The sequence below is a fragment of the Sphaeramia orbicularis genome, chromosome 17, assembly GCF_902148855.1.
Source record: "Sphaeramia orbicularis chromosome 17, fSphaOr1.1, whole genome shotgun sequence".
Classification (NCBI taxonomy): domain Eukaryota; kingdom Metazoa; phylum Chordata; class Actinopteri; order Kurtiformes; family Apogonidae; genus Sphaeramia; species Sphaeramia orbicularis.
In genome coordinates this window covers 11,827,284-11,854,895 of record NC_043973.1, presented here as the reverse complement: position 1 = coordinate 11,854,895, position 27,612 = coordinate 11,827,284, and the positions used below count along the sequence as shown (strand labels likewise).

Here is a 27,612-nt window from a genome sequence, read left to right as displayed (position 1 = left end):
CCTACCTACTTCAAATGGTCATAACTTTGGAACTATTTACAATTAAGCTTTGAAATTTTGAATTTTCCCATCATATATAATGTACTAGAAGTATGTAAAAATTTAGAAAAATCTGAGAGGGTCAGGTGGGGACCACTTGATGAAATTATATGGAATGGCCCATATACCACAACTGGCTCTTTCACTAGGATTACACATCATAATGCTAATATATGTCAGTAAATGTGATGTGAATGATACTGTAAGCTTTTTAATGTAGTTATCATTTACTGAGTGACTAAATTCAGTCCAACAGTGTTTATATTTAGAGATTTTATTGTAAAAGGCAGTAACAGAAGTAGATGTGCAGTGTGAAGCACCTGAAAATGTCTACTGTTGTGCCTGAAAGATGATCAGCGGGATGAAAATGCAAACTGTGCTTTTATGCAAAGGACTTTATTCGTCTTCTATCACTGTTATTATTTCCATATATTGATCTACTGGTTGTTTATTTGATTAAACAATTTGACTAATCCATTCCACAACTTTCCAAAGTCCAAACAAACACCCTTAAACTGCAAACATGAACTGAATTTGAAAATAGAAACTTAAATTATTCTATTTAAAATTTGATGTTTTTGTTCTTCTGTGTTGATCTTCTTTCTGCTGCATGGTACAGTTACTTCACAGTGTGCTTTAAAACATACACATCACATTTTGTGGTTCCTTTGATTAACAAAAAAAAAGCCTAATTTGAAGGAAACCCTGCTTACTCATAACAGCTTGCCACTCTGACCTCCTGCTGCTGCTCTGTGGGTTAGGACTCTTTTAAGTCGGATTAAAGGTTCACAGACTATTAATTATAACAAAGCTATAAACTATTATCAGGCCCATATAATCTTATTTCTTCAGTTTAGTTTTATTTAGTTTAGTACTATTCTCCAAGAAGATATTTTCCTCCAAGGCATCTTAAAAACAGAAAACACAGCACAAAATAAGATAACTGAAGAACTGAAACTAGCACCATAAATGTAAAATAAAATTCCGTAAAAGCCCCACGGTAGACTCTATAACAGTCGTCTGTGTGTGCAGGAAATGAAACAGATCATTTCTCAAAATCTCAAAAGGCCAAACGAGTACTCACATCACAGCAATTGCAACAAATTAAACTTACCTCCCAGATCTTTTCAATTCTGAATTTAGTGGCGTGTGGTTTAACCCCTTAACCCCTGAGATATTATTTCAATGAAATGGGCTGTTTGGAATTTGTGGCTGTAGAAGTGTCATCATCATAATAATAATAATAATAATAATAATAATAATAATAATAATAATAATAATAATAATAATAATAATAAATTGCATTTATAAAGCTCTTTTAATTCAACAGAATCCCAAAGTGCTACAGAGAAAAGACAGTCCAATAAAAAATTAAAAGAATAAAAAAAAAATAATAATAATAATAATAATAATAATAATAATGATAATAATGGATTGGATTTATATAGTGCTTTTCTAGACACCCAAAGCGCTTTACATTATTGACCCATTATTCATTCGCTCTCACATTCAAGATACTAAAAAGCTCATAAAAGCTTACTGTGTTTTAGGGTCAAAACAGGGTGGAATAACAGAAAAAGACACAGAGAGGAATTGAAGTTTTACAGGTTTTCACCAAATGAGGCACTCAGAATGTACATCAGTAAGAGATTTAGGATGTTGAACATGAACTGTGAACTGGGACACACTGAACAACAACAAGTATTTGAATTTTGGCACAGTAGTTTTTGTTTTGGGGCTCTTTTTTTCTAAATCAGTCAAGCTGCCTTTTGACACCTCATTAAACTCCAAAATGCAGTTACACCAGTGTTTTTCAACCTTGGGGTCAGGACCCCACATGGGGTCACCTGGAATTCAAATAGGGTCGCGTGAAATTTCTAGTAATTGATTAAAAAAAAACAAAAAAAACTTACTAATAAAAAATATATGGTGAGTTGAGAGAGACAATCATGATACATAAAAGACATGACAAACTGTGAAGCTGAAACTGAAGCACTGTGGTGCTGTTTATCTTTCAAATGTTCATTGTGGTCAGTTTCAGATGCTGCAGCTCTTTCATAATTCATAGTTTGAGTTCTTGTTTGTTCAGTATTAATTGTCAGCCTTGTAAATACAAGCTGGACTGACTGTACATATTCTGACCAAGGAAAATAAAATTCTCACTTTGTGCAGTAATCTACAGCTGGCTTTTCTGCCTCCGTCCATAATAATATATATTATATAGTCTAAATGTCATCTAAAGTTAATGTTTATTTACCACATAGTATAGCAAACTGTTAGGTGATCAAAAACAAATTAATTTTAGCCAAAAAAATCTTAATTTTGAATGTCTGGGGTCGCCAGAAATTGGTGATGTTAAAATGGGGTCACGAGCTAAAAAAGGTTGGGAACCACTGAGTTACATGGTCAAAACTCAGTAAAAATACTGTAAAAAAAAAAAATCACAACAACACTGCAAACAACAGTAAAAAAACAGAACAAGGAAAATTTATATTAAAAAAAAGCTGAACCCATTTATTTTTATCGCGACTCACTGTTTCACTCGCTGCTCTGGGTTTTGCCCTCCATTCCACAGGTGGCAGGGGGTGAACTGAGCATGCTCAGATGTCTATGGAAGGCACAAGGTCTATTCTACCAGCATGTTCAGAAATTTTTCCTATTGAGCAAATGGTTGAATTTTTAGGAATATTTAAAATAAAACATACATTCGGAACGCTCTCCATAGACGCGTCAGGGGTTAAAAGGTTAAGGCGTCTGTCATATATTTGTATTTATTCAGTTTTTATAAAGAAATAGTGCTCAACTATAACCTGGACTTCTGATTTCAACCCATGATTGAATGAAGAGTATGAGTCATTCTCCAGGTACATGGAGTAGAAATGACTCCTATAGTCATCAGTCACTTATTTTCACCATACTTTCCTGTTCATACCTGCTCTCCTTTGTTCTCTTACCTTACTTGTTCTTTTCTATCCACAGGAGAACACCACCCCACCGGACCCAGGTCAGTATGACTCGACCACTAGGCCATTTTTGAGCAGCAGTTCGTAAGCTGCTTTCTTTCATCTTTGTTCTCTTAACAAAACAGAAACATGGGAGGGATGTACAAAAAAAAAAAAAAAAGAAAAAAAGAAAAAAGGGGATGGCTATTCAAAGGCCAGAATGAGATCTGCAGGAGATAGACGGTGGAAATCAGCCCTGCCTGTGGCCATCAGACTCTTTAATTCCACCTTATAACCACATGATTATAATTATACACTATAGTTTTGCACACTTATGTATATTTCTTTAATTATCATATTGAATCGTATTGATAATTTATTTTCTAGTACATATTTACAAATTACCATTCAAATTTTGCGTCTTGATAGAGTGTTTTAATATGTATATTCGGTATATATATTTATAGTCACTTCATTCAAGTATAATCAAAAAGAAGCAGGATATCAATCAACGTCAATGCAACGGAAAAAAATGATCAGACCATCAAAAGTCATCAAAAACAATGGTTATGCAATCAAGTACTCACTCCTGTGTGTATCATGTGACTAAAACAGACAGAAAAGAAAACATAGAATGCTTAAAAGCACTGTTTTTGTCAATACAATGCCATAGCTATTGATGTAAGAAATTAAATGATCTTGGTTATTATCAAGAAAACCATGGAAAATGACAGATATCAGCTCTGAAATTAAACTCTTATGAGCTATTTTTGTTGTTATCATTATATTTGTCCAAACAAATGTACCTTTATTTATAGGAGGTATAAAAATGAACAAGAAACTGAAGAAAACAAGGGGTTGTCTAATATTTTTTTCTGCAACATCTATCTATCTATCTATCTATCTATCTATCTATCTATCTATCTATCTATCTATCTATCTATCTATCTATCTATCTATCTATCTATCTATCTATCTATCTATCTATCTATCTATCTATCTATCTATCTATCTGTCTGTCTGTCTGTCTGTCTGTCTGTCTGTCTGTCTGTCTGTCTGTCTGTCTGTCTGTCTATCTGTATTTATTTATTATATACATGTACAGTATGTGTATATATGAGGCGTTTTTTTTTCTTTTTCTGTTGTATTGATCATTTCTTTCCTGCTATTTTTTATTATACTTTGAATGAAGCGACTGTAACACCCAACAGTTTCCCACTGGGATTGACAAACTATTCTGATTCTGATTCTGATTAAAGCCACCCCCTCTGATGGTATCATACCCACCTCATGTTTTTGATCAAGTATTGCTGAACCCCTTCTTTTTCCACAGGATGTTTTCTTAGAAATGAACTGACTGGAGTCTCTCTGGGTAGAGAAGTTCAAAGCAGGAAGTGTACAACAGTGGCTCTGCAAATATATTAGTCTAAGGATAACTAGTGAATTAACACATGCCGAGAGATCCCTAACCAAAGTACAAAAAGGCCTTTTCTTACCTCATGTTGAGCTGTCTACACCTATGAGGGCACCAAGATGAATTGGAATGGGTGGAATCATAATGAGAACCACGGCAGACAGAAAAGCACTTGCAGCGGTCTATATGCCGCGGCCTTGACCACTGAGCTGTGCCTTTGTGATAAATCAATTTCCATAAAGAGCTTTATGAGAAAGACAGCCATGCTTATTGTTCTTATTAAAAACACAAATGTGAGATATTGGAATCATCTGAGGTCACCAGCAGCTAATAGTTTCCTCGGGCTGGTTTGCAGGGGAGCCATGGCCGCCAGGCGATGTGTCTAAGGAAGCTAGATGTGCGAGTCTGGGGAGAGTAAGTGGCTGTGTCTTTTAAGTTGGCAGGGGTGTTTTGTCTTAGCCTTAGCTGGATGCTTCTGGCTGTGTTTGTCTGAGGAATGATTGGAGCCTCAGCTCTACACGAATCAAAGAGATCCATTTCCTGCTGTAGTAAATTGCTGCCTTTTAGGATTGGCGCCACTATGACAGTTCAAAGCTCGATCAAAAAGACAGTCGGACCTCTCACATCAATATAATTCAACTCACTATTAGTGAAAACAATTAATCAGGTCAACATGTTTTTCTTTTTTTCTTTTTTTTTTTAGCACCAGAAGTGAGCATATTTGGGCAAGAAAATGAAAATAGGGGGAAGCCAGGAATGAAACTCATCAAGTTAATAATGATAAATTAAAGAAACCACCATCCACACAGTTATGTGACTATCACTTGTCACTCAGAAAGTTGGAATACAATATTCTTACCTCTTCTCATGTAACGACTGAGACAAAGTGATTCATTCTTGACAAATAAAGTGCAACTGGGACTCAGTATGTAATCATTGCACCAGGTCAGAGGTCAGCCAGTCAGTCATTCATCTTCTGAACCGTCTTATCCTCACTAAGGTCATGGGGGTTGCTGGAGCCTATTCCAGTTACCTATGAGCAAAGGCAGGGTACACCCTGGATGTGTCACCAGTTCATCGCAGGGTCAACATATAGAGACAAACAACCGATCACTCTCCCATTGTCACCAGTGGGCAATCTGGAATAACCAGTTAACCTACTAGTGCATGCTTTTAGATGGTGGGAGGAAGACAGAGTACCTGGAGAGAACCTAACACGGGGAGAACATGTAAACTCCACACAGAAAGGTCCCTGGTGTTGAACAGGTCAAAGGTGCAAAATTAAAAAAGAAAATTATTCCAACTTTATGGGCAACAGTGTAGTTTCCACTGTTTGATAAACACCATTGACCAGGGGTGTCAAACTCAGTTTAGTTCAGGGGCCACACACAGCCCAATCTGATCTTAAAAGTAATAACATAACTTATAAATAAAGACAACTCTATTTTTTTTCTCTTAAAATACTGTATTTCTGTAAAGTTACAGTATGAAAATGTTCACATTTACAAACCATCTTCAAACAAAATATGAGGATAACCTGAACATCCATGAACAACCTGAAATTTCTTTAAAAAAAAAAGTGCAACAATATTATGCCTCAGGTCATCACTTACACATACATACACATTACAACTAACAGACCACAGCGGATCTACAAATGCACAAAACATTTAGTAACAGGCATCTGGAACTGAAACATATAGAATTTAACTCAAAATGACCAAAATGACTTGTCAAGATTCAGTCACACCCTTGACTGTCTTCGTCATCGACTGTGGTTTTATTTGCACTTTACAGATCCATCCTGTGGGCTGGACTGAACCCTTAACACCCCCGCCATAGACTGTAGAGGTGCATATTGTGAAAGCACTTATAATTTAGAGTCAAAACATCTCCTTCTTCTCCTGGTGGCAAGTCACTTGTAGCATAGGTAGATTTGTGTTCAAATCATACAGTTTTTGGTCATTTTTTTTCATGATAAATTATTTGAAATTTTGGTTATTTACAGCTGTGATGACCAGTGACGGCCCTGAATATGTCAAACATGCACCGTACACTAATTCGATGGTCACACATGACCACCTGAACTATGTCACACAGGCCCCACGGCAGCTTCACTTTTACACAGTGTGGGGGAAACAACGTCACAATGTTCATCTTTTTATACAGCCTGCGTTTAACACATAGACTTGTGTTTGATAGCTGTTTCAATTTGGACTACATAAACACACTAATTAGCATTATCTCCCGGTTGCAGGCTAGCAACCAGATACAATCTGTTAGCCATTTGTTAATGTCAGTATACCTCCATTACTAAGCTAACAGTAGCTGGTGTTGCCACTGCAGAGACAGGAATTAATGAACAGTAACTGTAAAGATTTTTGTGCAAAAACCAACAAAGGTCCTCTACAAAGAAATCCAATTCATGTCAACAAACAAGCAAGTCCCACCATAACAGCTGTATTTAGTATGCTAACCCATAAAGAACCGGTGAGACTTTGGTGCCAATTCCCAGATAAATTTTCCCCTGTATTTATTTAATCTTTCTTATGTGATGAATCACCATTTATTGTAATATTATCCTCTTTATATTATCTTTTTCCAGTAAAAATAAGGTATTTTCCTATATTTAATTTACTGGTTATGTAGATGTTCATTAAAGCTCAGATTAAAGTTGAGGTTTATTATATTAAAAACACTGAAAACTGAAGAAAAAGTGACTTTTTCGGCAAAGATATCAATAACTGAACATAAAAACAAGTGTCTTCATCCACTGTCACTGATTAAACTCCATGGGTTTTACTGGTGTATCAATTTTGTTGAAGATGACAGTGTTTCCATGGCAACTACAGAGCCTATGAACATCCAAATGGGTTGTATCTGATGACCATGAAAAGATGACAAACTGTATTTTACACCAATTATTCGCATGTATTGATAGGATTAGTGGATCAACTGGGATTAAACATTTTAGATCAGTAGATGCTTTTGGTCGCCAGTTGCTGTTTGGGTCTTTATGGGTTAAAGGTTGAATATGTCAGATTCATGCTTATGTGAAGTGTGAGTTGGAATGTCATGTGTGGTGGGAGGGGGTCATTTGTTGGCATTATATGACACACTGATGGAGCAGAGGAGTTGCCAAGTAAAGTTGTCTGTTTAGAAATCACCATATTGGCTTTTATCATGCATGTAAGATAGCCACTAACAAGTGTCAAATGCCAAGCAGGAAACCTACCTTAAAATCTTTAACCTTTTCATGCATACTGGTCACTACAGTGGACAGCTATTCTATAGCTGTTCTCTTGTATATTCATGGATTTTGTTGTTCTTTTTTTTTTTTTTTTTTTTTTTACACATATCTTTATTAAAGTTTTAAGACACTACATATCTTTTCTGACATGAATTGCTAACATTATGTAGATCTCTCCTGAGCATAAACCCCCAGAATCACAAGCCCTCCCCATAGTTTTCACACAATTTATCACTAAATTCATGTTTCTGTGCATCAAAAATTAAATGTGTGGTGTCTAGCTGAGTGGACATTTTTGCAACTTAATGAAAATAGGTTTATAAGAATTTTTGTTTTTCATTATTATTATTATTTTTTTTTTATGTATTTTTGAATTTTTTTTATTTTATTTTATTTATTTTTCAGAAGAAATTTTTCAGTCGCATTGTTTTTTTCATGCTTAAAGAAGAATAAAAACACTCAGGAAAAATTTTTGATTAAGGTTCTCATAATTTGTGCATGAAAGGGTCAAAGACACTGGCCTCAAAGTCTCACACAGATCAGACAAAATATCCCAGAATAAGGTTTTCCATTAGTCAGTGATTACCATTTTTTGCATCACAAACGGTATTAAAACAAAAAACAAAGGTGTTATCCAGTACTTTGCTGCACCAAAGCAGCCACTGCCAAGGTCATGGCTTACTTAGACTATGATATTATGACTGAATTGACTCCAAGACATCAGGGTTTAACTTTTGAAACAGCTTTGCAAAGTGCTTATTTATGATTTCATCAAGTCGTACCTGACTGGGCAATGCTAAGTAGAATTGCCCGTGCTCTGTCCGTGTCAAGAGAGGGGGGTTCTCTCTCCAGTACTGAATTAAGTCAGAGCTGCCTGGAGGAAGAGATTGGAAGGTCCAAACACATGTTGGACTGGTCTGATTCCAAATTGGCAGAGGACTTTCTGGGAGTAAAAAATGGACAAAGTTACCTTGTAGTTGATGATCAATATTTAATGCCATGCAGACCTAGTCTATTCTTTAACATACAACAGATGCTACAGGTTGCTTTGTAAGTGCTTCATAACTGCCTGAATTTTAGAATATTGTGTTATGGTCCTGCTCCGTTATTACAGTGTGTTTTAGTTTGTTGCCTTTCTTTCTTAAACCTGGGGGTGCATTATATTAGGCTTTAGTGATGTGTAACTAATACATTTCAAATTTATTTCTGAAGAATATTTTTCAGACACAAAATGTGAACAGGAATGCATCCATGTATTTTTAATAAACAAAAATGTACCCAGAGAATTAGAATGAAAAGAACCATTATAAATCAGTCCAAAATTAATTAAATTGGAAAAAAAGGACCAGTGGCCCTCTAGCTCTGTGGCATTTTCTATCAAGAATCAATAACAAGTTGAATTTGTGAGGTTGTCAGGTTCTGCTGCCATGTTGGAGTCCTGTGGTGCTTGTGCAGGAGATCAATCTCGCAATAGAAGTGGGTGGTACATTCACTGGAGGAGAACTCAACTAATGAAATCAAAGTCCATATTAGACTTCCTATCAGTGCTCAGTAGTAACTATATTGATATTTGTAACCATTTCCATGTTAAAAGCCATCAAAATATGGACCATTATAAGTAAAAGCACATTTGTAATAATTAAAAATTCATCAAAAATTCAAAAATCTAGATTTCTCAAAACTGTGAACAAACTTTGTAGACATTGTCCCAAAGAAACTACATAAAAACATTTGAAATGAATCTGACCAGTAGTTTCAGGGAAGAAGATTATTGAAATCCAGACATTAGTGACCTTGAGTTTGACTCTTCAGGGTCCCTCAAGGTCAAAGGTCATGGACCCAAATGAAAGTCCATATATGACTTCCTATCAGTGCTCAATAGTAACTATATTGATATCTCTAACCATTGCTGGGTTATAAACCATCAAAATATGATCCATTATAAGTAAAGGTGAATTTGTAATATTTCCAAAAATGTGTCTACTCAAAAATCTAAATTGTGAAAACTGTGAACAAACTTTGTAGACATTGTCCTAAGAAAGCTACATATAAAATTATTTAAACAGTGTGATTGGGTCAATTTATAATTCACAGGAGATGAAGTGTGTAGTGTAGAAGTATTAAAAACAATTGTAAACACGATGAAATACATGACAGTTACTTCAGGTGGTTAACTCGAGCTGCTCCCATGATACGTCTTTCTTTCCACACATTATCCACCAAACGTAGCCTCCACATCATTTCTGTATTTGAACCAGAAGACTCTCCCAGGTCTCCATGTTCGGAGCTCTTTAACCCCCACCACCACCCCAGCATGCACCTGTAGGCTCCAGGGGGGAGGAAGTCATTTATTCATCAGTCCCTGTACCTGTATGTAAACATCTAGTATAGCTGTGCAGTGATGAGCTTGGAGCCCAGGCAGCCAAGTCTAAATATATTCCACTGCTGTAATAAAGCATTAAATACCTGAGCTGTGGGACTGAAATACAGTCGTACAACCAGTGCAATTGAACTCCTGACATATCATCATCGATATACTGCTCTTTTTTTTCCCTGGAAATTTAAATTTTAGATTTAATCTATTTTTTTTTCCATCAGAACCTTTCTACCTCTAGTTTTAGTTGGATAAATGTTTGGCCAATAAATCAGATGTGATAGGATATTTTACAAATGTTCAGTTCATGTTTCTAATCAAGTCACAGATAATTTACAGCAGTTTTGATGTTGTTTTTTTTATTTTATTTTATCAGGGGGGTTGGAGGATAAGGTGACAATAGATTAGTAACATGCTGTTGATTTCTTCCTGCTCCCACCGTAGGACAATCAACAATGGATTGTAGTAGATTTTAGTTGACTAATGCCGCGTTTCCTCTGCATGGTATCGGCTCAACTCGACTCGGCTCGGCCTTTTTGTGTTTCTATTACAAAAAAGGACCTGGAATCTGGTACCTGGTACTACTTTTTTGGTATCACCTCCACCGAGGTTCCAAGCGATACTAAACCATGACGTATAACACTGCAGACCACTGATTGACCAGACAGTTTTCTCTGTGACCCACCGTTTTACAAAAAACAGATGCAGAAGTGGACAGTAAATATAGCGGTACATTAATCCACATGATAACAGCCCAACACTACACCATGGTTGGTCGAGGAGATTCAGTCTTTGGTGGCTGACGTAAAAATTCTGACGAGACAACACGCAACGAGTGAGTTTATCAGCAACTCTCTGAGCAGAAGACATGGAAATAACGGGCCACATCGCTATGACGTCCAGGTACTGAAAAGTCAGTAGTATCCTGTAATGGAAATGGTCCCCAGAAATACCAAGTCGGGTCGAGCCGAGTCAAGTCAAGCTGGTTCAGTGTAGTGGAAACGTGGCATAAGGGGCTGGATCGAAGATCCCAATTTGCGTGTACTAATTTGCGTGCACAATCTAGAATTTTGCATGTGGGGTTGAACATAGGTTTGCGGGTGATTTACTAAGATTGATTGTGCAAATGACAACAGGTGCAAAGTCCAGGAGACTGTCCAATTTAACCTCCTAAGACCATGGACACGTCAGCAAAGTACAAGCTTTTTTTTTTTTTATTAAATAAATGCCTATATTGGAAACATCATGATGCAACAGTATTTTCAGATGGAGTTTTTGCGGTTTTTATGGAATGTCCTTTGTGGTGGACAGTTTTCTTTTCTTTTTTTGTCTTTTTTGTATAAAGTTGTGAAACTCTTGTCCACAAATGTGGACAGTGGGTCTTAGGAGGTTTTATGAGGATTTTGCATGTGCTACCGGTTGTGGTCATGGAGACAGTACGCTGGAAAACCTGCTCTGGGATACGCCAGCACTAATGGCAGTGGTGCACTGGAATGATCCAGATGCATGGAAATGTAACTTTGCGAGGAGTTTTGTCATAGAAAATATTGCATGATTCCTCCTTGTGACTGGCCCCAAACCCTCTAGTTCATCTAGAAGTTTCTAAATGGCAGTGGGCAGCGGCGCCGGATTCATTTTAGAGGTGGGGGCTGTGGAGGTTGCTGGATTGAATGACTGCCAGGTGCACATTATTTTGTAACACTATAACCTAATGTCGGTGCATATTTTTAATCACAATCATCAGATTGAGTGGAAAAGTAGCCTTTACAAGAGTCCCTATAGTGGAGGGGGGGCATATGTCTCAATTATTTTTCTTTTCGTCATTCTGTTCTCTTTGTCTTGTTTTATCGTTTTGATGTCTCCTTCTGGCGACAATAGCCCCTTCCATGTGTGCGCAATTACACGTACAAATCATTTGCACCTCCCTTTGAGACGTGTTAAATATAGACACAGTTTCTATGAGGAAAATTGCTTTCAGGTTTGATAAATCACTTTGCGTGTGCTACATTCATTTATTTACATTTTCTCCTCCCAGCACATGCACAATTGCGTGTCAACACCCCATATTGCATATTCATTGCAGCAAACAAACCAACTGGATGCAGACGCGCTATTTTGCACATTTGAAAGATGAAACCCTTAGTGTGCACTGTTAGTAAAGTCTGTACGTTTTTTTTTATGTGTGCAATGATGTTTTTATGCACACAAACCTTTAGTACATCCAGCCCTAAATGTAACGTGATATAATGTGAACAAAAAATGCTAAATTATGTTCAATAGATTTTAATGTTGAAATACAATTTTGCATTAGCATGTTAACGTAAAACTTATTACAGGAAAACAGGAGAAAGTTGCAGAATAAAAATGTCCTCTTGTGTTACCATAGTAACTCGTGCCTGCTGCATGTGACATGTGATAAATGACAGTACCAGTGTTGTGCAAGTTACTTCCAAACTGTAATACACTACAGATTATTTGTTACTGTTATTGAAAAGTAATTCTTTACCTTACAATATTACTGTCTCAGAATTGTAATGTGTTACATGACTCCTGTATTACTTTTGAGTTACATACAGACTTTGGTCATAAATGGCTCGTGCCCCCCCAAATACAAGAGGTAGGAGGGCCTTGGGTAGTACATATGGACGGATAGGTCAGCAAGTAACGCTACGGTCTACGATATTTGAATCTTAGCAGGAACACTTGCATTTTTTTCAACATTTTACATGTTCAAAGAGGGGGTGCGGTGCTGAGGACGCCGGTAGATAAATCCACAATTGATAAAGAGTTCTAACGAGTCATAGAAACGTTAGCTTACCTTGTCATTGCTAATCACAGGGATCATGCTAACTAGCTTCTTAACTCTTTCAATGCCATGGGCCGATTAAATCGGCTTTACGAATACAGCCTTTAAAGTGCCACGGGCCGATCAGATCGGCTTTGGAGAACACGCCATATTTGTGTACAAACAAACCATCCACCCCCATTTCTTTCTCACATTTCGATGACGTTCTTTCTGTGTCCCCCTTTTGAGACCAATCAGACGGGAATTTGAGGTCACGCGACCGAATAAATTATGCAAATTACGATCAATAATGAATCGGCTGCGTCCGGTGCGTTTTGAATCTAATCAGCAATCGGTCGGATGTTACCGAGCGGTTTCCTGCAGGATTCTTCAAATATTATAAAAATGACGCGAAATACTGAAAAACGGCCAAATTCTGTGGCACTTTTAAGGCTTATTAGCCCCTTAACTGTCTGGCACCGAAAGAGTTAAAGCAGGGTTAGGGTTAGTAATGAACATACGTCCTTGTGGCCAATGGACTGTCTTCTACCATCTGCACCCATTGGCTGAACACCAACAGGAAACAGAACTTAACAGACGCATTTTTTGATTCCATTAGGTCTTCCTTTGTGGTCTTGCTGTTTTTTTGTTCGTTTTTTCATTTGAGCAATTAAATTATGGGCAAAAAGTGTGTTTTAACGCAGCAATGCATAGCTATTGAACATGTATCAAGTAAAATATTACTGAAAATTGATTAGTAATGCCTTACACTACTGCGTTACAGCAAAAAGTAATCTGTTACTGTTAGGGGTGTAAGAAAATATTGGTTCTGCAATATATCGTGATATTCCATTTCACAATACTGTATCGATATTAAAAAGTACTGTATTGATATTTTTAGGTATTTATTCAAATGCAGATATGACGGAGGTTCATTTTTGTTTTTCTTTTTTATTATTTAACACTCTTTTATTAAATAATGTTAGTTCCTTTGTTGGGATTGCACATAAATCATGTCATGATGTTAGTTTTGAACTAATAGAATATGAACATTTGAACAGGATCGTAAACTGTAATGTCTGTAAAACATAATTTAAGTTTGAACACAGGAACATTTTGTGATATAACATTAGATCCTGTTGTGATCAAATAAAAATGTGTTTAGTATTTATGCATATTTATGGTGTAATTCAATTCTTCAAAGAAATAATCATTAAAAAAAAAAAGCCTTTTTAACAGTATCGTGATATATCGTATCGTGATCCTAGTATTGTGATTTGTATCGTATTGCCAGATTCTTGCCAATACACACCCCTAGTTCCTGTAATGTCTTACTTTTGTAACGTGTTACTCCCAACACTGGACAGTACATAACAGACCTGGACATTTTTTGCTGTTGTCCTGATTCTTTGTGAATCAAAGCTATGTGTTTCTCTATAAAAAACTCTTTTTCAGAGTCATGAATTTGTTTTATGCTGTGTGTAAACTAGTCATGTGGCGTGACAGTCTGTGAAAAGTCTCAGTTTGTGCGACTCTCACGCCCAGTGGGTGTGAGTTGGCAGCTCTGTTTAAAAGCGCTGCTTACCTGCATGAATTTTGAGATGACTTCTCTGCAAACATCGCTTCAAGGACACATATGGTTTACAAAGGGTTGGTTTACATTGACATCAAATGCAAAATGTAGCCCGATGTTAAATCTGTGCTGTTCATGAGACATGTGAAAACACATTAGTTAATATTAGATGAGCTGTGACTGGATTTTTGTCTTGATTCTATTCATTGATGAAAATGTCAGTAGATGTTTATAATCAGTTTATAATCATTGTAAATTATTTTTCATTTAGTTACTGATAAAAGAATGATGAAAGTCTCTTTTTCATACTTGGTCAAGAAAACATATCGATAGCCCCATAGCATAATTTCCTAAGTAATACACTATGTGGACAAAAGTTTTGGGACATATTAAATTCAGGTGTTTCTGTCCTAACAGGGGTCTGGGATACAAAACAATAATGACAAATGCCATAATATAGTTTTATATTATGACAAATACGATTGCATTTTTTAGTTTGGTTTAAATTATCTTTGCTTCCAAAATGCCTCAGAAAATGGTTTTTACTTAATTTCTCCCAACATTGCTTTTGTTTTTTTTTTTATTTGTTTGTTTTTTTTATCCATGACTATGATTTTAAATGTTCTACCTCTAAATTTCTAAAATATTTTTCTAAATTTAATTTTCTAAAATAATAATTTTCTACCACAACTAACCATCTACTTTCTTCACATCTCACTCAGGAAGAAAAATCTCCCATTAAACTTTAAGGAAACATTGATGTTTATAAACTATATGGACAAAAATATTGGGACACACCATGTCTGCAGCTGTAAGATGTCCTGTTCGTGCTGATTTGGCATGTAAACATCAATATTAATAATCAATATGATATTTATCCCAATATAAAACTATATTATAACATTTGTCAGGATTGTTTTGTATCCCAGACCCCTGTTAGAAAACAAACACCTGAATTCAACATGTCCCAATACTTTTGTCCATATAGTGTGTGAATACTATGAGGCTAACGATTCGCCAATGATAAAGAACCTGTTAGAATTCCAAAGGCTGCGCTGCTGCTGTGTATATCTGTGTCTTCTATTCACAGGACTCTCAGATAAATGTCTATAAACTGTGTTTGTATTCCCCGTCTGGCAGGTTTACCCAAGATGGTTGTGATCAGAGACTACAGTGGCATCCCCTGTCCCCAGTGTGGGCCCCCACTAAGCATTCATGCGGGGGATGTCATCGAGCTGATGTTTGGTGACGTGCACAGCTCATGGTGGCAGGTGCGTGTCATTCAGCTCATTTTTCATTTTATCTCAACATCTGTGACTCTATGAAAAAATAACATGTCACGACTCACCGCTCGGCTCGGTGCACGCAAATGTCTCTGCAGTGTCATGGGTTCATATATCTGTACTGCCTGTCCTCTTCTGGCTCCTCTCTCTCTCTCTCTGCTGCTTGACACACAAAAAGGAAAAAGAACATACAAGATATAAGTTAAAAGGGTGACATCGACACGTCGTCTCCCTCGGGCTATTATGGTGTAAATCACTCAGTGTATTGTGCTTGTTTTTGACATTTTGTATCCCATCAGGTGAGTTATAAATATGCCTGAAAACATTACGATGAGGTCAGTTTCAATTAGAAGTGTTTGCTGTAGCTCTCCGTGAACCCCTGGTGATGCTCGGTTACATTACAAATGGAGTATCTGTCCTTTTTTTCACTCCTTAGATTGAATCACAACCTCCATCAGATGATCTAACCAATTAGTGGCTTTGGTTGATTAATTGAGTGCCACAGCGAGACAATAAAACAGCGCACACTTCAGCCTCTTGAGGATGTTTTAATGGTGGTGCACAACCTCATGTACCGGCGCATTTAGCAACCATCTCACGAGGTCGGGCCAGCGCTTCTGAGCGTTTGACCTTATCTATTTTTGAAAGGATGGCGATTTATCTGGGGTCTTGCGGCAGCTTCCCTCGCTGTTTCTCACTCTGCTTTACGGCGGCATTAAAGCCTCATCCTCCTTCTGGTGCTGCTCCAATCAGACTGCGGTCTTTGCCAACGGCACGGCTGGGAGTAGGCAGTTAGCCCAATTTCCTGTGCTCCGAGTTTCCTCTGCGTTGTGACAGAGCACAAGGTGGAGGGTTAGGGCATGAAAGCCAGAAGACTTCTAGTAAGCTGATACAAGAGCCACACGGATGTTATGCTGCAGACCTGATGGCTCTGGACTGTTTTTGTTTGCTGCCATGGTTACCATGCATGCCGGGAAGAGATAATCCAATTAGCTCACAAACAAAATAAACGTTGATTTATTTTTATCCAGTGCATAATAGCATTGCAAGAAGGTTTTATAAATTAGGCAATATAGTCCCTCTAACAATCTAGGTTACAAAGAGATTTCTAAGAGAATAAACTCAGACTCAACTTTATTGTCATTCAATCAATGGTACATGACAGAACAAAATATAGTTACCCATGTCTCGGTTTTGTAGCATGTGAAAGATAAAAGGATAAAATATTAATTAACCCTCTGGTATCCTGTCCAGCAAGGCCCTTACTAAGCACCAAGTGTGCCTTTTTTATACAGTTTGTTTTTCATTCTTTTACACTTTTTTTCTATTTCATCAACTTGAGCCGTACATAAAAATACCAAATATTCAATAATTGTCACATTTTTTTTTTAACCCTTTAAATGCCATGTTTGTAATGTAAACAAACCATTTTTTTTGGATGCAAAAAACACAAAAAAATTATTTTTTTCAATATACTACATAAAAAGTGGATCACATATTAATGATTAACTCCAACATTGGTTAATTTGCATGATTATTTTGGGCGCTAGGTCAAATGTTCGAAAATACTAGCATCTGTCACCAAGTGTGCGTAAAATGCACACCGATAAATAAAACTTATTAAATATTACATATTGATTTATTTTTCTGCTCTAATTTATTTTTATTTTTGTAAATCAAGGTCAGCGCTAATCATACATATCAAATGGAAGAAATAGGGCATTTTAGGCACAACTGGGAGACAGATGCTAGTCTTGTAATTTTCTTTTGTTTACAATGTGCACATTTTAGTTGGTAGCCAGAATTTTAAAGATCATGCAAAAAGGAACAACTTTGAATTCTAACCTTATTTAAATTGTGAAAAATAGCATGAAGTTTTTTAAAACGAAGTGCAAAGTGTGCCTAAAAAGCGCACCCAGATACCGGAGGGTTAAAATACATAAAAGATAAATATGATAGAATAAAAACTACCAATATGCAAAAAAAAAAAAAAAAAAAAAAGTTGAAAATAATAAAATAACTTCTAAATATGTACAAAATTACACAGTATTTGGCAACAGTACAGTGTAAAGTGATCCATAAGAAGAGTATTACAGATATTGATATTAGAGAAAAAGGACAAAACACAGTTGAAACTAAAATCTAAATAAATCACTTCCATGCCTCCTTTTTTCCGTGGACCCATAGCAGTACAACAATAGATAACACAATTGTTGAGAAGAGTGAATATCTACATAAAAGTTACTGACCACATTTTTTGTCATTTCATTACATTCATTCTAATAATATTATATTACACACAGTCATTTTGATAAGATATATGTATGTGTGATAATTGTTAACTTTCTGTGGATGGGAGACATGTGAAACACACAAGTTTGGGTGTGAGAACTAAGAAACAATGAGTCTGTCCAGAGAATTGACCTTAGAGGGTGCTTTAATTTCAGTTGCAGGGAGGTTACATCAGAGAATGTGTAGTTGTGGTTCTGCAAATTAATGAAGGAAAAATATCTACATACCAAAATTCTACCAAATATGGGGATTTACAAGTGAAAATCTTAAATCTTACAAGCAGATCAAATACTTCATTTATAATCCCAAAATTTAAGTTATTTATATAGTCTGTGTGGGTCAATGCGTAGGATTCAGGTTGATTCAGAAGGATATAATTGTAGAAATGATCCAGTGTTGCGATGCCATGTTTCTTCAGTAGCTCAGAAGGGACTTCCTCTTATTCTTTTTACTGTTCTATAGCGAGTGCCAGCCACTGTTAAGGTTCATTATCATCACTGTGTTTCAGTGGGAATCAGAGTTAATACAACTAAAAAAGTCCAAAAATGACAAAATAAGCTCTGATTCTGTGTTTTTGTTGCAATCACATACAAGGATGAGAGGAGTATTCAGCTGTTTCAAACCTGCAACTAAAACTCAGACACTGGCAGGCTCCTCGCACGAGTGGCTGAAAATTAGGCTGAAGTCGCAGAAGAAGAAAAAACAAACAACGGCGCTAATATGGCAGACTGGAGCGGTGAAGTTAAACTGAAACATGCATCTTTTAAATCAAAAGTGTGGACTCACTTTGGCTTTTATAATGTGGATGGGACAAAACTGGATAAGGACTTTGCAGTATGTAAGAACTGTCTCACAAAAATACGATATGCAGATGGCACGACAAACATAAACACTTGAGAGACATGAGATGTGTTTTCTAAATGAGTTCAACCCTTTCATGCATAGTGGTCACTACAGTGGACAGCTATTCTACGTCTGTTCTCTTGTATATTCATGGGTTTTGTTTTAGTTGCATATCAGCCAATACAGTGGACGTTTATGCACCATCCCATACACTACAATTCATACCATTACTTTAACTTTGCTGTTCTTGATGAACCTGATCTGCAGTAACATGTTTGAGTGTAAATCAATTGCTAATAAAAATTGCGAATATAATAAAATGTGAGAAAAACATCAGATTAGCTGCATTAAAAATGTTTTTATTTAATAGTTTTCACACAGTGACATTCTGATATTGTGTATTAACCCCTTCATGCACGAATTATGAGAACTTTAGTCAATATTTTTTCTTGAATATTTTTAGTCAATATTTTTCCTCTTCTGGCATTAAAAACAAACAAACAATGCATTTGAAAATTTTTCATGAACCTATTTTTCATGGGGTTACAAACTCAGCTGGACACCATGCGTTTAATTTTTGAAGCAAAGAAACATGTATTTAAAACCCATCATCAGAAAGCGATATACTGTGTGGAAACTATGAAATAAAAACATTTTAAATGCTGCTAATGCCGTTTTCTCACATTTTAACATATTCTAATATTAGTTGTTACTCAATTCATGGAGATAATAGGCAAAAAATAATACCTTTTCGTGCAAAAAAACCCTGTTAATTATAGTCTAATAATAATTAGCAATTGATTTACATTAAAACATATTAGTGCAGATCAGGTTTATCAAAAACAGCAAAGGTACAGTAAAGGTATGAGTTGCAGTGCTTGTGATGGTGCATAAGTGTCCACTGTGTTGGCTGATATGGAGCTAAAACAACAAAACCCATGAATATACAAGAGAACAGCTGGAGACTAACTGTCCACTGGAGTGACCACTATGCATGAAAAGGTTAAATACATGTTTCTTTGCTTCAAAAATTAAACACATGGTGTTCAGCTGAGTGGACATTTTTGAAACTCTATAAAAAAAAATAGGTTCAATAAAAAAATTCAGTCGCATTGTTTTTTCATGCCTGAAGAGGAATAAAAACACTCAGGAAAAAAATCTTGACTAAGGTTCTCATAATTCATGCATTAAAGGGTTAAAATAGTGTCACTGTTTGTCAGACACCTAAAAAAAAATCCCGTTTACAGTTCTGTTGCACTAAAACAGTGTCATTGCTTTTGCAGTATTGTTGTTTGTACTCTGGTTAAAGGTAGGATAGGAGATGTTTTCCTGGAATATTTTTTACTATATTGCTTAAAATCCCCTTCACACCCAAATTGCAACCAATTAATTAAATGCTCTAACACAAAAATAAAAAAAATTTAATCACCTGTGGAATGGACAGAAAAAAACACCATCCATCCAATCCAATCATTTTAACTGGCCCATTGAAATGATTGACTGCTGATATATCTATCAAACTCAACTGTGATTTGTGTGCTGGCCCTTTAAATGCAAATGAGCCACTTCACGCCCCACCCCCTCTGTGCTGCTCTGTCCCATTCAGCCACTTGTGTTCGTTAATACATCCAAAAACTGAACATTTTAGGTAATCGATTCGAAGTTTGGACATATTTTCAGTATGGACTACAGCCACTGCTGCTAATTAGCAATTATGTCGTACTTGGAAAAATGTTCGTCGGAAGTCTTGACCTCATATGTGCAAATGTCATGGCGTAACTAGTAGAGCCTGACCGATATGGGATTTTTGGGGCCGATGCTGATACTGATATTAGGGGCTAAAAAAAGCCGATATCCAATATGTCGGCCGATATCTGATATTGGCCGATAACCGATATACCGGCCGACATATGAAATAAGAACACTGATCTACACAGGATATAATAATCTTTTATCAGATAATTGAGGAAAGGTGGATAAACAGTTGCATAAATCTTTGTTTATCTCACAAATATAATTTACACAACTTCCAAATGCAAACTATGCAATCACAAAAATAATTGGAGCAAAAAATATGACTTAGCACAAAATTATGTTTTCACTCACAAATTTTGATGTGTCTGCCTCACGGCACTACAACTGCCCATGTAGACTAAGGACTAAACTGAGCATGTGCAGAGTGAATTATGTGAGTCCTAAGTTGTTCCTGATTGGAGCAACTGCAAGAGTTACAACTAAGCTGTGTTACAACTGTCCCCGATCTCCCCTACACCATTAACACCCAGGCGGTCTCAGAGTCGGAGTGGGGGGGATTAGCAGTAACTCCTTGATAATGTGATTGTGTGTGTGGGGGTGATAGCGTCATTGTCAGAGCAGGAGTGAAAGTGAAACTAACTCGCTTTACTGTTCCTCTAACTCTCTGGGCAGCACACACACACAGGAGCAGCGAGCAACAGAATCTCTGAGCAGCAAAAAAGTTAATACATCAGCCACATCGGCTACACATTGGCCGATGTTGATGAATTGGTGAAACACTATAATCGGCCGATTAATCGGTTGGGCTCTAGTAACTACTTGTAGACGTAACAAATTAAGAAGGAATTCAAACGGGTTTAGAAATCCACTCGATTTTTACCAAAATGAATAAAAACATATCCTTGCAGCACCTGAAGGGTTCAAATTCAAACTTTTTCAACTTTAGGGTCCCCAAATACACAAATAAATGTACTAAAGACTAATAAAAGTTGGTTTAGCAAAATATGACCCCTTTAAGAGCAATCTATTGATAATTGCAGTATTGCCATATCAAGGTATTGTGATTGTGAGCCATGTATCGCGTATCATATCGTGAGGTACCCTGAGATGCCCTAGCTATCACTACCAATCAATACTTTCCAACAGCCAACAGTCATTGTTTACATTATAAACACAAAGGTAAACTGAAAGTAGACATGTACAGTAAAAGACTATGCGAGAAATTCTGCAAAATTCCCTTTGTGTTCCAAATAAAATCTCCAGTGACCCACCTGTGGGTCATGAACCAGGTGTTGGGAATGGATGATATAAAGCAACCAGGAGAGTTTGCTGATCTGAGTCCCAGGGGAAGCCTTTTCCACCTGCCTGGGACAGAGAACAGCATCCTGGTCTTCAACTAGCAGACCTCGATCAGAGAACCTGAGGGTCCAAATATAAGGCGTGAGCAGTTCACTGTTCAGAAACAAGATTATTCAAGAACTTCTCCCTGAGGAGCAGGATTTTGAATCATGAATTTAATTAGAAGTCAGTGTAGTGTCATCAAACCCAGGCTGATGTGGGAGCAGGATGAGGTCTTGGTTGGAGTATTATTGCTGCAGAGTTTTGCACTGACTGTAACAGCAGTTTTGCAATGTTTCTTAGGTGGAAGTAGCAGCTGGTAGTCAAAAATGAAGTCTAGGTTTTTGGCAAAAGATTGAGAGATAATGATGTTAGATGGGGAAGGATGGTATTGGGAGCTAATGGGCCGAGGTGTTGGAGGATGTTGGTAGAGACGAGAGTAGACGGTAGAGCAGAGTCAGGGTTTTCCCTACCATTATACGACTTAATCTCAGAGCCTAAACTGAAGAAACAGAAAAACTCTGCTGAAATGTCTCTACTACTCTGGAGAGAAAAGATACTGTATTGCATTAACTCAAATAGGCAATGTTTTCTTCTGGAAATAAGCTTTTTAAATGTCCATTGTGTAAGATTTACAGGGATTTATATGGATCTAATTACAGAGATGGAATATAATATTTGCAGTTCTACATCATTAGTACCATTAGTCCTGTTTATTTCTTCATATTTTATTCATTAATTTGTTCATTTTTATTCTTTCTTTTTTTGGTGAGCTGAAGGACAAAACAAATTTCCCCTAGGGATCAAGAAAGTTAATCTGAATTATTTTCAACTATGTATTTCTGCATAATCACAACAAATGTGAAACACTGTTTTTTTCCTTATAATGAACCATTTATATCTACAAAAGGAGTCAGTCAAAGTTTTATGCCCATTTATGTCTTCCTCTTTCTTTTTTTTGCATGTGGTGTCCAGTGTTTATTATTTTAGTTTTAAAAGTAGGACAGCAGTACGCAAAAGACGTATAGATGCTCATCTAAGTAGAGATTGAAGTTATTTGTGCCATATCTCAATATCTATTTTTTCAATAGCTTACTTGACTTTTACTCCATTTTGACACAAATATCTATGCATTTAACCAATAAATTTTTGGGTGATATGTAAAGTATGTTTTATTTTTGCATTATTGTATTTATCCTCAGCATCAAGATCAAGTCCAACTAGGGATGGGAATCGTTAACGATTCCGATTCCATTATCGATTTTGTTTATCGATCCGATTCCTTATCGATTCTCTTATCGATTCTCATTGGGTGAGGGAATAAAAGAGTACAAACGGGTGTGTTTGTATTAACTGTCTTTTATATTTCCATCTCTGCACAGAAAATATAACATATACAGTATGTACAAATAATAAGAACAGATGACGCCGGGCCAAGTTGGGGTGGGTGGCAGTGGTGTGCAGTGAAAGTGAAACTAAAGACGCTTTACTAATTCCTCTGTTGCTGCATGTCCACTACGTCAAACCAGTTCGACTCGGCTTGGCTCATCTCCTGTTGTTGAGCACCTCATTTCCTTTCCCCTACCTACGGAAACTTGTATTTGGATACGATGTTTGTTTCCCACACCGGAACTGGAACTTGGCCCGGCGTTCACTCTGCTGCTAGATTCACAAGCACCGCTAAGTAGCATATCAAATATGTGACATTCCTTAAATGAATCACGTGCTGTGGACAAATGTTTGAACATATTGAAGGGATTCCACCTTTTTGAAGACATGGAAGCTTTGCAAGTGTTACATGTGGCCCTGGTGTTGTCTTCTTAGACCGTTTCTGCCTCAACACCATGTTGGCTATGTTCTGACCAAAACAATGCAGCGTCTTCGCGCATGCGCAACGACGGCGGAATTGATAAGCAGAATCATTAAGCAGGCGGGCAAATGATTCCAAGGAATCGAGCTACTGGGATCTGGTTCTCAAAAAGAACCGGTTCTTGATTCCTATCCCTAATTCCAACCTAAATGGATGTGACAATAATACGTAAAAAACCCCCCCAAAAAAACAAAACAAAAAAAAAAACATGATCTGAAGTTAGAATAGTCAAAGATATTTCTGTTAACTTTGCTCAGTCAGTAGAAAGAGCTACTTCTTTTATACTTTTGACATTTTTTTTTATACTTGAGAATAGAAATTGACTCAGTATTTTCTATTTGTGCCAGAATGTACTTGTACTTGAGTTAAGACTCTGTGTACTTTTTCACCCTCTGTTTTTCAAAGGCATTTCTGGCAGTTTTTCTTGAGAATACTTGGTCTGCAAACATATGCATACACACACACAAGCACGCACGCATGCACACACACACAAAAGAAAAAAACTTCTTTTCAACAAGTTTGTCAGGTCTTACGGTCACACAAAGCATTTTTGGGGTAGAACCACTGGATCTAAACACAACTGTGTTTGTTTACAATGAAAACTCCGCAGGGTGCCTTTAATCTTCAGCATCCCCAGTGACGCCAGAGGATGGAATTACAGAACATTGAGAATTCATATCCCCTGTTACCCAGAAGGCAATTATCCCCCATCCCACTGGCAGAACAATACAATCAATCACTGTAATTTCATTTGATCCTTTGGCTGCTGCCTGTTTATGCCAACAGAGTAATAAGTTTAATCTTTATCATACGCTTATCGAAGGCATAACAAATAGAGAGGAGCTCTCAAAAAACCTTTGATGAAATGTTATTACACAGAATGAATCATAGAGATGGGTAAAGATTCGCTTTCCAATTTGGTTACTGCTTGGGCCTGCACGGTCCCAAAAAGCATTTCATACTCTAATAAAGAGGAGTGAGGAGGAAAGCATAAACAGGGCAGGAAGCTGAATGACGAGCTCCACATGCCCTCTACACTTATGTCTTCTCAGATTGACTCAGTGGACTTCAAATTGACCCCGAACTCCAACTTGGAGAATGCAAATTATCCTGATCTTAATGTTGATATATAAGCCTATTACTGTATTCAGTATAATATACATTACAGATGGCACGTTAAGGGTATAAAACGATGTGGAAATCAATATATAAGCAGGAATTTTTTTTTTTTTAAATGTAATTTGTTTCACCAAATAGGTTTACTATGCTGGAAAAAACTCAGTCTAGACTATATTTGTTGAAGGAATTAATGATTTTCATATAAAGCGTGTGTGTGCTTGAGGCTGGTTAGCTAAAATGCGATTGTTAGTCTTCAGTGCAAGCCAAGAGAGCTCACGCTGTTTGGATATTCAAAGACCCAGAATAAGATCCATTATTTAGTGTTAAACGAGGCTCTTGTTTTGATGCAGTACAAATCTAACTGCCGGCAGAGTCTGAACCATAATTAACTTGGGCTGCAAATTAGATGCACCGCTTGTTGTGTGCTAATTGCTGAGGATTTATTGAAGCGAGTGTGGGAGGGGGAGAGGAAAAAGGAAGACAGAAAAGGAGAGAGAGGGAGCGAGAGGTGTAGTTGCTCCCAGACAAATATAATGCGATTAACAGGCGTGTTGCCTTTGCAGGGCAAAATTCTGGCGACAAGCAAGATTGGCTTCTTTCCAAGTGACGCTGTGAGGCCTTGCCCATGTGTAAGTGTCATATTTTTCGTAATCAATAACACACATTTAGTATGATTGGAATGCATTCGGCAGATAATGGCTCCTATTGATGTCTTTGCAAAGGAATGTAGTGCTTTTCAATTGCATTTTTTTCCACTGTGGAAGACTGATTTTAGCCATTAGTTGTGGCTAAAATATCGCATTACTCTCCACCTCTCAGTGTCAGCTCCATTAAAACACAAAATAACCACCACTTCTTTCCCTCGCTAGGTTCCAAAACCTGTCGATTACTCTGCCCAGCTCTGGTAAGCACCGAAAACAAATGGTTTTAGATTGCTAACAATAAGCACAAGTCATTCTCACTCTATTTTATTGATTGTATTGCCTGTTCTCATCCTCATGTTCAGAATGATTGATTGCAGTGTAAGTGCAGTAGTTGTTCATGGGTGGTTCAGGTTTGCAGGGCCTATGGAGAGATACCAGGCTGAGGAGGAGCTCCTGGACAAGGAAAACAGCACCTATCTAATTCGACACAGGCGAAAAGAGTACACCGAATACGCCATTAGTATAAAGTAAGTGTCTCCTTTTTTTCATATTCAGCCTCCTGAGATTTTCACATGACTGTAGTGACCTGAGTTTACTGAGATTTGTACAAGAAGTATGGAAGTAAATCTGTCTCATCAGATTTTAACCTGTTAAACCCTGACCATATTTTCAGGGGAAAAACGCCTAAAAAGACATACCCAAAGTAAATGAAGAATTACTTCACAATAATAAGGTTCATATGGATGTTTTTGGTGTCTATGGACATTTAGAGACCTCACAGAATCTATTCCCATTGTCTAAAATATTGTATCTATTATTATGTCTGAGTAAACTGTAACAAACTAAAAGAGAAATTAGAATTTTTTATCCTAGCCTGTTTTTTTTCGGCTGGATTGACGATGATATGCATAAATTAGTTGTTCGTGTCGGAGATTTTTAATAGCGTATATTTCACCCCACAAAGATTAAAAATCATGTTTGAACATTAAAGTTTGCACTAAAATACACTTTTGATGTACTTTTATTAACATTAGGGTCTAAACTTTGAGCAAAAGTTGAAAAAAACAGTCATTGTCCTGATTTATTATATTTTTATAGTAGATGAATATTAATATGATTTTTTCGGCCCGCAGGCGGGCTGATAGGGCTAAAGGGGTTATTAAATTATAAACGCTATTGAATTTCTAGAACTGATTTTTTTTGCACTGAAATTAAGTGTCTGAATTTTTTGTCTCTGAATTCAACTATGTTCATAAATTTAGAATTTAAAAAATTCAGATGCAACAAATTCAAAAGCAAAAAATTCAGATGCCAAAAATTCAGATCACACATCTGCGCTGACCGTCTTCCTGCATCGGTGTCACATGACTAACCTAATGTAACTTGATTGGCTGTCTGTCTGTTCGACTTGAGATAGAATCATCACTAATCCTTGGTGTCCCGGATGTGTGATCTGAAGTTTTTGCATCTAATTTTTTGCATCTGAAGTTTTTGCTTTTGATTTTTTTGTATCTGAATTTTTTGAATTCTAAATTTATGAACATAGTTGAATTCAGAGACAAAAAAATTCATACACTTAGTTTCAGTGCAAAAAAAATTCAGATACTTAATTTCAGTGCAAAAAAAAATTCAGTGCTAGAAATTCAGTAGTTTTTATAATTCAAAACTGACTGATGAGACAGATTTACTTCCATAAAGAAGCAAAACCCGCGCAGTCGGCAGAAATCTAATAGACACAACCATCGCAAATTTGGGAGAAGAGATAAGCCAGAACCGTTTAATGGAACAAACCCCCAGCAAACTGGTGCCTGAAAACAAGTGATTGAATGTGGATAAAAGTCAAATATTACATCTGAGCAGACCATTGCAGTAGCAGCTCAAGCTGTGTGTGCACTCATGTTTGTCCAGAACAATGTCTATGTTGTCAGCAACAGTTAGTTTATGGTATCCAACTCCAAGAAATGTTCCAGTAGCAGATCACTGAGCCTGTTTATGTGACCATGAAAGTCTAAGAACTGGGAATAGTCGGATAATTGTAATAATCAGATCAAATGCGTTTGCATGCACTTAAGAAATGCGATAATCGAAAAA

The 27,612-nt window shown here is 36.8% G+C and overlaps 1 protein-coding gene across 1 annotated transcript in view; it reads left to right on the top strand.

Annotated features, from left to right (window-relative positions):
* LOC115437782 (guanine nucleotide exchange factor VAV3-like) overlaps nucleotides 1-27,612 on the top strand; it is a 210,277-nt gene that overhangs the window by 109,571 nt on the left and 73,094 nt on the right. The window contains 5 exon segments of the mRNA XM_030161124.1: nucleotides 3,019-3,043; nucleotides 15,518-15,648; nucleotides 25,441-25,506; nucleotides 25,747-25,781; nucleotides 25,932-26,048. Coding sequence (XP_030016984.1) covers nucleotides 3,019-3,043; nucleotides 15,518-15,648; nucleotides 25,441-25,506; nucleotides 25,747-25,781; nucleotides 25,932-26,048 — 374 coding nt within the window.